Source organism: Hyla sarda, chromosome 1, assembly GCF_029499605.1.
Source record: "Hyla sarda isolate aHylSar1 chromosome 1, aHylSar1.hap1, whole genome shotgun sequence".
Lineage (NCBI taxonomy): Eukaryota > Metazoa > Chordata > Amphibia > Anura > Hylidae > Hyla > Hyla sarda.
This window is the reverse complement of record NC_079189.1, coordinates 82,052,042-82,061,789: the sequence shown is the minus strand read 5'-3', so window position 1 is coordinate 82,061,789 and position 9,748 is coordinate 82,052,042. Positions and strand designations below refer to the sequence as shown.

Genomic DNA, 9,748 nt, shown 5'->3' with positions numbered 1-9,748 from the left:
ATTTAACTAAATACTATGGGGTATGGCACTGCTGAATGAATTGGAGAGGAATAAGCCAGCAGAATTACTCGTGGAAATTCCTCTCCAAACCCTCAGTGTGAACATACCCTTAATCTGTATTAGTTATCTACAATACTTATTTTTCTTTAATCCTCACTTGTTCGGAACCAATTACCAGGTTTCCATAGAGTTATGGTCTCAACAAACAATGGTCATTTTGGAACCTATTAATATTGTAACTTGATAACTGTATAAATATTAAGGCACATACAGCGAAGGAACACTACTAAGAAAAGTCCCCGATGCTTTCACAGAACCGCCCGCCTATGCTCCTCCCCATCAGCCCCTGTGTTCTCCGCCAAGATGGCAGAGGAAGCAACAGGACGATCGTGACCCTGCCTGACTCTGAGCCCCGCCCCCTCACACTCCACGCCCCGCCCACTTGCCTCCACGGTGACCGCGCTGATTGACAGACCGGACAGAGAGCGGGCGGCAGAGCGGAGATGTCTCCGGTGGTGAGTCCTCCGGTGTGGGCGCATCCCGAGCAGTTACCCTGGAGAGGAGTCCGCAGTGCAGGTGAGCGCACACCCCGGACTATAGAAACGATATAACCGCAACTCCGGGAACTACCTGAGCATCGCTGTGTGTGCACGGGTCCGTGTATACTGTGTCCTCAGCTGCGCCTTGTAGTGCGCCCATCCTGCTCTTATACGTTTAGGGTGTGGTGTAGGAGGGGAATGCCTATTAGATACTACTCTTCCCTAACCTGTGGCTCTCAATGCATGATGGGAGTTGTAGTTTTACATATGCTGGAGAGCCACAGGTTGGGGCCATTGTAGACTTTATAGACATCAGGTGGGTGAGCCTACTGTCAGGTATATAGTATACACCAGAGTATAGCTGTACGGTAGATATCCGGAGTATACCTTCATAATACACCAGAACAGGGTTTCCTAACTAGAGTCTCTCCAGCTCTTGCCAACGGCTGTCCGGGCATGCTGGGAGTTGTAGTTTTGAAACAGCTGGAGGCACCCTGGTTGGGAAACACTGCACCAGACTATAGCCGTACAGTATATATATATATCAGGAGTATACCTCCATTATACACCAGAATATACCGTACAGTAGATATCAGGAGTATACCTCCATTATACACCAGAATATACCGTACAGTAGATATCAGGAGTATACCTCCATTATACACCAGAATATACCGTACAGTATATATCAGGAGTATACCTCCATTATACACCAGAATATACCGTACAGTAGATATCAGGAGTATACCTCCATTATACACCAGAATATACCGTACAGTATATATATCAGGAGTATACCTCCATTATACACCAGAGTATGACGTACAGTATATATATCAGGAGTATACCTCCATTATACACCAGAATATACCGTACAGTATATATATCAGGAGTATACCTCCATTATACACCAGAGTATACTGTACAGTATATATATCAGGAGTATACCTCCATTATACACCAGAGTATACTGTACAGTATATATATCAGGAGTATACCTCCATTATACACCAGAGTATACCGTACAGTATATATATCAGGAGTATACCTCCATTATACACCAGAGTATACTGTACAGTATATATATCAGGAGTATACCTCCATTATACACCAGAGTATACCGTACAGTATATATATCAGGAGTATACCTCCATTATACACCAGAGTATACCGTACAGTATATATATCAGGAGTATACCTCCATTATACACCAGAGTATACTGTACAGTATATATATCAGGAGTATACCTCCATTATACACCAGAGTATACTGTACAGTATATATATCAGGAGTATACCTCCATTATACACCAGAGTATACCGTACAGTATATATATCAGGAGTATACCTCCATTATACACCAGAGTATACTGTACAGTATATATATCAGGAGTATACCTCCATTATACACCAGAGTATACCGTACAGTATATATATCAAGAGTATACCTCCATTATACACCAGAGTATACTGTACAGTATATATATCAGGAGTATACCTCCATTATACACCAGAGTATACTGTACAGTATATATATCAGGAGTATACCTCCATTATACACCAGAGTATACCGTACAGTATATATATCAGGAGTATACCTCCATTATACACCAGAGTATACTGTACAGTATATATATCAGGACTATACCTCCATTATACACCAGAATATACCGTACAGTATATATATCAGGAGTATACCTCCATTATACACCAGAGTATACTGTACAGTATATATATCAGGAGTATTCCTCCATTATACACCAGAGTATACCGTACAGTATATATCAGGAGTATACCTCCATTATACACCAGAGTATACCGTACAGTATATATCAGGAGTATACCTCCATTATACACCAGAATATACCGTACAGTATATATATCAGGAGTATACTTCCATTATACACCAGAATATACCGTACAGTATATATATATCAGGAGTATACCTCCATTATACACCAGAGTATACCGTACAGTATATATTTCAGGAGTATACCTCCATTATACACCAGAGTATACCGTACAGTATATATATCAGGAGTATACCTCCATTATACACCAGAATATACCGTACAGTATATATATCAGGAGTATACCTCCATTATACACCAGAGTATACCGTACAGTATATATATCAGGAGTATACCTCCATTATACACCAGAGTATACCGTACAGTATATATATCAGGAGTATACCTCCATTATACACCAGAGTATACCGTACAGTATATATATCAGGAGTATACCTCCATTATACACCAGAGTATACCGTACAGTATATATATCAGGAGTATACCTCCATTATACACCAGAGTATACCGTACAGTATATATATCAGGAGTATACCTCCATTATACACCAGAGTATACCGTACAGTATATATATCAGGAGTATACCTCCATTATACACCAGAGTATACCGTACAGTATCTATATCAGGAGTATACCTCCATTATACACCAGAATATACCGTACAGTATATATATCAGGAGTATACCTCCATTATACACCAGAGTATACTGTACAGTATATATATCAGGAGTATTCCTCCATTATACACCAGAATATACCGTACAGTATATATATCAGGAGTATACCTCAATTATACACCAGAGTATACCGTACAGTATATATCAGGAGTATACCTCCATTATACACCAGAGTATACCGTACAGTATATATATCAGGAGTATACCTCCATTATACACCAGAGTATACCGTACAGTATATATATCAGGAGTATACCTCCATTATACACCAGAATATACCGTACAGTATATATATCAGGAGTATACCTCCATTATACACCAGAGTATACCGTACAGTATATATATCAGGAGTATACCTCCATTATACACCAGAATATACCGTACAGTATATATATATCAGGAGTATACCTCCATTATACACCAGAGTATACTGTACAGTATATATATCAGGAGTATACCTCCATTATACACCAGAGTATACCGTACAGTATATATATCAGGAGTATACCTCCATTATACACCAGAGTTTACCGTACAGTATATATATCAGGAGTATACCTCCATTATACACCAGTATATACCATGTGGTGCCCATGTACTGTGTGCTATATATCTTAAGTTAATTTTGTGTAAGCAGAGTTTAGCAACAGCTGGAGGCACATTAGTTAGAAAACAGTGCAGTAGAGGATAGTGCAGTCTATACCTATACAGTTCACATACAGGTGTGCCCACATATACCCGCCTGGCAGAGGTCAGGATGACCCTGGTGCAGGGGGGTGGGGGGTTAGATGTGTTTATATACCTGGATCTTTCCTGCTGTATATGATGAATACGGAGCCTTATCTCTCTGTGTAAGTCAAATCTCCAGATTTTATCTGCACATCTCTGTAGCTTCCAAACAACTCACATTTCTGCCGGCTAAACTTTTGTGCTCTCCCTATCCCTCCCTCCGTACACATGCATGCTAAGCTGACAACTTTCTCTCCTGATACCCCTACCCCCCCCCCCCCACCCCCATTCACGTGCTCACTTTGGTCACAGCTTTTTCTCCTGATTCCCCCCCCCCCCTTATACACATGCACTCTCAGCCTACATCCATCTCTACTCATCCCACCCATATATACATGCACGCTCAGCCTACATCTATCTCTACTCATACCACCCATATGTACATGCACGCTCGGCCTACATCTATCTCTACTCATACCACCCATATATACATGCACGCTCAGCCTACAACTATCTCTATTCATCCCACCCATATGTACATGCACGCTCAGCCTACATCTATCTCTACTCATCCCACCCATATGTACATGCACGCTCAGCCTACATCTATCTCTGCTCATACCAACCATATATACATGCACACTCAGTCTACAGCTATCTCTACTCATACCACCCATATATACATGCACGCTCAGCCTACAACTATCTCTACTCATCCCTCCCATATGTACATGCACGCTCAGCCTACATCTATCTCTGCTCATACCAACCATATATACATGCACACTCAGTCTACAGCTATCTCTACTCATACCACCCATATGTACATGCACGCTCAGCCTACAGCTATCTCTACTCATCCCACCCATATGTACATGCACGCTCAGCCTACAGCTATCTCTACTCATCCCACCCATATGTACATGCACGCTCAGCCTACATCTATCTCTGCTCATACCAACCATATATACATGCACTCTCAGCCTACATCTATCTCTGCTCATACCAACCATATATACATGCACACTCAGTCTACAGCTATCTCTACTCATACCAACCATATATACATGCACACTCAGCCTACAGCTATCTCTACTCATCCCACCCATATGTACATGCACGCTCAGCCTACATCTATCTCTACTCATCCCACCCATATGTACATGCACGCTCAGCCAACCGCTATCTCTACTCATACCACCCATATATACATGCACGCTCAGCCTACAGCTATCTCTACTCATCCCACCCATATATACATGCACGCTCAGCCTACAGCTATCTCTACTCTACTGTCTGACATGAATACAGGGGTCTCTCATATCACTATATTTTCACCATACAAAGGTCTTTTTACTTCATTGTAACTTGAAGCCAAACTAAGCATAGAATGGCACAGACGTGGGATGGGGCACCCAGGAGATATTTATGGCATATCCAGGAAATATACTCCTTTATTTTTGTAACTTCAGAGGTCACTAAATAAATACCGTATATACTCGAGTATAAGCCGACCCGAGTATAAGCAGAGACCCCTAATTTCAACCCAAAATCCCAGGAAAAGTTATTGACTCGAGTATAAGCCTAGGGTGGGAAATACATCATCCCCCCCTGTCATCATCCAGACCCGTCATTAACATCCTCATCATCATCATCATCACCTGTCATCATCCCACACATCTCCCCTTCATCATCCCCTTGTCATCATCCCACACATCTCCCCTTGTCATCATCCCCACCCCCCTTCATCATCCCCTTGTCATCATCCCCACCCCCCTTCATCATTCCCTTGTAATCATCCCACACACCCCCCTTCATCATCCCCTTGTCATCATCCCCACCCCCCTTCATCATCCCACACCCCCCCTTCATCATCTTCTTGTCATCGTCCCACACCCCCCCTTCATCATCCTCTTGTCATCATCCCACACCCCCCCCCTTCATCATCCGCCCTCAGTGGTCTTCAACCTGCGGACCTCCAGAGGTTTCAAAACTACAACTCCCAGCAAGCCCGGGCAGCCATCGGCTGTCCGGGCTTGCTGGGAGTTGTAGTTTTGAAACCTCCGGAGGTCCGCAGGTTGAAGACCACTGCGGCCTTCGACATCATCCAGCCCCCTCTCACCCCCCTTTAGTTCTGTACAGTACTCACCTCCGCTCGGCGCTGGTCCGGTGCTGCAGGACTGTCCGGTGAGGAGGTGGTCCGGTGGGATAGTGGTTCCGGGCTGCTATCTTCACCGGGGGCGCCTCTTCTCCGCGCTTCTGGCCCGGAATAGAGGCGTTGCCTTGACAATGACGCAGAAGTACGTTGGCAATGAACGTACCTCTGCGTCGTTGTCAAGGCAACGTGACTATTCTGGGGCCGGGCCCGAAGCGCTTAGAAGAGGCCTCCCCGGTGAAGATAGCAGCCCGGAACCACTATCCCACCGGACCACCTCCTCTCCGGACAGTCCTGCAGCACCGGACCAGCGCCGAGCGGAGGTGAGTACTGTACAGAACTAAAGGGGGGTGAGAGGGGGCTGGATGATGTCGAAGGCCGCAGTGGTCTTCAACCTGCGGACCTCCGGAGGTTTCAAAACTACAACTCCCATGCTGGGAGTTGTAGTTTTGAAACATCTGGAGGTTCGCAGGTTGAAGACCACTGCGGGTGGAGAGTTCACTCGAGTTTAAGCCGAGGGGGGTGTTTTCAGTACGAAAAATCGGGCTGAAAAACTCGGCTTATACTCGAGTATATACTGTGTGTGTGTGTGTGTGTGTGTGTGTGTGTGTTTGTGTGTGTATATATATATATATATATATATATATATATATATATATATATATATATATATATATATATAGTGTGTGTATATTTATGTGTGTGTGTGTATATATATATATATATATATATATATATATATATATATATATGTGTGTGTGTTTATTTGGCCATACAGTTATCAGATGATGCAGTGGGTACACTAGAATTACCCATAGTACTCCTCAATCTATACCTACTATGGTATAGTGTGTATCTGACCAGCTATATATGTAATTCCATATTAGTGGGTGGAGTGCACCTGTCAGTAGGAGAACAGGGGGTTGTAAATGGGCTCATGGCTGTGTGTGTGCATCTTGAAGGATATATATATTTCATGATGCCAGCAGCACACAATGGATGTAAAAAGCGTTGAAGTTTATTCCATCATTCCAGTGTTACAAAGAAGCAGCATTCCTGCAGCCACATGCCGCCATTTTCAAGCTGCTGGGGTCTTGTATTTTGTATCTTGCAGGATAATTGGTATTCTATATATGGATATATGTATAGCTAGTCATCAGGATTTAGGACATACCTCCATAGTCTTTTTTAGTGATAAGATAAGCCTTTTATACATAATAACAAAAAGGATTCTAAGTGCCCAGGGGGCGTTCCCTAGCACAGCAAGAGTCCAGGTAAGTCCGGCCCATGTCCTATTTATTTAGTGCAGTGTTTCCAACCAGGGTTTATCCAGCTGTTGCAAAACTACAACTCCCAGCATGCCCGGACAGCCGAAGGCTGTCCGGGCATGCTTGTAGTTGTAGTTTTGCAACAGCTGGTGGCACCCTGATTGGAGAACACTGATTTAGTGGCTGTTAGTGGCGTTCACACGACCGTCTGTCCCTGTTCCCTCTCCCCCCGTTTAGGTTCCGTTGTTGCTGCTTGTAAGCGGATTTCAAACGGTTGTAAAATAATCCCATTGATGTCAATGGGATTTTTTTTTTACAATCCTTTCACAATCTGTTTGCACCCGCCGGCGCTCATTTCTTTTCTTTTCTTTTTTTTACGGGAGAAAAGACGGCGCATGCAGTATTTTTTTCTCCCGTCAAAAAAATGGAAGAAAAAACACATGCAGTAAAATTAATATTAAAGTCTATGGAAAACAGATGAGCCTTTCATGTCATCCGTTTGCATCCGTATTTTCAATCCATTTTTTGATCCGTTTTTACTTCTGAGCATGCTCAGAACCGAAAAAAAATTTTTTTTTTGTTTATTAACTGAACAATAATGGATACAAACGGACAACATCCGTTTGCTTCTGTTATGGTCTGTTTTTTATTTTTATTTTTTTTGACAGGAGAAGAACGGAACGGGACTAGACGGACGTGTGAACATAGCCTAAGATATAAGAATACATGGGCTGCAGGCACCTGGGTCTTGTGCTGGGGAACACCCCCTGGGCACTTGAGTATCATTTTACATAATAAGGAAAAAGCTTATATTTTGTCAATAGAGAGGACTATGGAGATAAAATGATTCGCTCGGAATCCTGATGACTAGCCATATCCTAGCCATGTGCGTATTTGTTACGCCGAGCGCTCCGGGTCCCTGCTCCTCCCCGGAGCGCTCGCGGCGTTCTCCTCTCTGCAGCGCCCTGGTCAGACTCGCTGACCGGGAGCGCTGCACTGACACTGCCGACGGGGATGCGATTCGCATAGCCCGTTCGCGGATCGCATCCCAATCCACTTACCTGTCCCGGTCCCCGGCTGTCACGTCCTGGCGCGCGCGGCTCCGCTCTCTAGGGCGCGCGCGCGCCAGCTCTCTAAGAATTAAAGGGCCAGTGCACCACTAATTGGTGCCTGGCCCAATCAGTGTAATTAGCTTCCACCTGCTCCTTGCTCTATATAACCTCACTTCCCCTTCCCAGCATTGCCGGATCTTGTTGCCCTTGTGCCTAGTGAAAGCGCTTCCTGTGATTGCCTTACCAGTGTTTCCAGACCTTCTGCCGTTACCATTGACTACGAACCTTGCCGCCTGCCCTGACCTTCTGCTACGTCTGACCTTGCCTCTGTCTAGTCCTTCTGTCCCACGTCTTCTCAGCAGTCAGCGAGGTTGAGCCGTTATCGGTGGATACGACCTGGTTGCTACCGCCGCAGCAAGACCATCCTGCTTTGCGGCGGGCTCTGGTGAAAACCAGTAGCAACTTAGAACCAGTCCACCGGTACGGTCCACGCCAATCCCTCGCTGACACAGAGGATCCACATCCAGCCTGCCGAATCCTAACAGTATTATTTGCTCTGCTGTACATAATAGGTTAATATTGCCCTTTGTTCACGTCTTTGAAGGCTCCTGATGCCAATCTCTGGTCGGCCACCCCTTGTACTCACAGATGACATCTCCGTTGCTTTCTGGGCAGGTGGTGGACATTGATCTTTTATGCGGATATTCCTCATCCACGAGCTTTGTACATAGAGATCTGTGTAATCGAGCGTTATCCTAGTCTCTTGCCTTTTTATATCACAAGTTTAGAGTCTTAGACCTGTTACCCAATCCTTATGGATTAGAAAGCAGAGGGTATAATGGGAATTTCTTGGGATGGGTTACGCCAGACGGAAAACCTTGTGCTTTCTCATGTATTGTAAATGGAGATGATGGGAAAGTATCACATGCTGCCTATGACACAGGAACAAAATCTGATTTAAATGAATTGTTTACTTGAACAACCTGGTTCCACATTGTGTGACGCTTCATTACCCCTCCAGCAGTTCCTCCTGGTGATAGCAGCTGATCACCAGCTGATCTCTGCAGCAGAATTCCCCAGTTGTGGTTTGGGTGGCCTGCTCATAGAACAGTGTTTTCCCAACCAGGGTGCCTCCAGCTGTTGCAGAACTACAACTCCCAGCATGCCCGGACAGCCGAAGGCTGTCCGGGCATGCTGGGAGTTGTAGTTTTGCAACAGCTGGAGGCACCCTGGTTGGGAACCACTGTCATAGAAAGTAGGGTTTCACTCAAGAAAGATTGGAGAACATCACGTGTACAATAAAATTACTAGGAATTGTCAAAATGTGAACATATTGAGGGGGAGATTTATCAAAACCTGTCCAGAGGAAAAGTCAGAATCGCTTCTTTCATTTTTGAAAAGGCCTCTGAAAAATAACAGAAGCGATCTGATTGGTTGCTATGGGCAACTCAGCAACTTTGCCTCTGGACGGGTTTTGTTAAAGGGGTATTCCAGGCCAAAACTTTTTTTTATACATC

At 44.3% G+C, this 9,748-nt stretch overlaps 1 protein-coding gene across 4 annotated transcripts in view; it reads left to right on the top strand.

The window, feature by feature from the left end:
• The first annotated feature begins 341 nt into the window (after window positions 1-341).
• Window positions 342-9,748, top strand: part of RELL1 (RELT like 1) — a 70,494-nt gene continuing 61,087 nt past the window's right edge. The window contains exon 1 of one of the 4 annotated variants that reach the window (XM_056556462.1): window positions 342-576. In XM_056556462.1, coding sequence (XP_056412437.1) covers window positions 504-576 — 73 coding nt within the window. In that variant the 5' untranslated portion in view covers window positions 342-503. Of the gene's footprint in view, window positions 577-632; window positions 655-832; window positions 856-7,089; window positions 7,186-9,748 lie in introns of those variants that run through there. The other 3 variants (XM_056556496.1, XM_056556487.1, XM_056556477.1) reach the window with 3 other exon arrangements.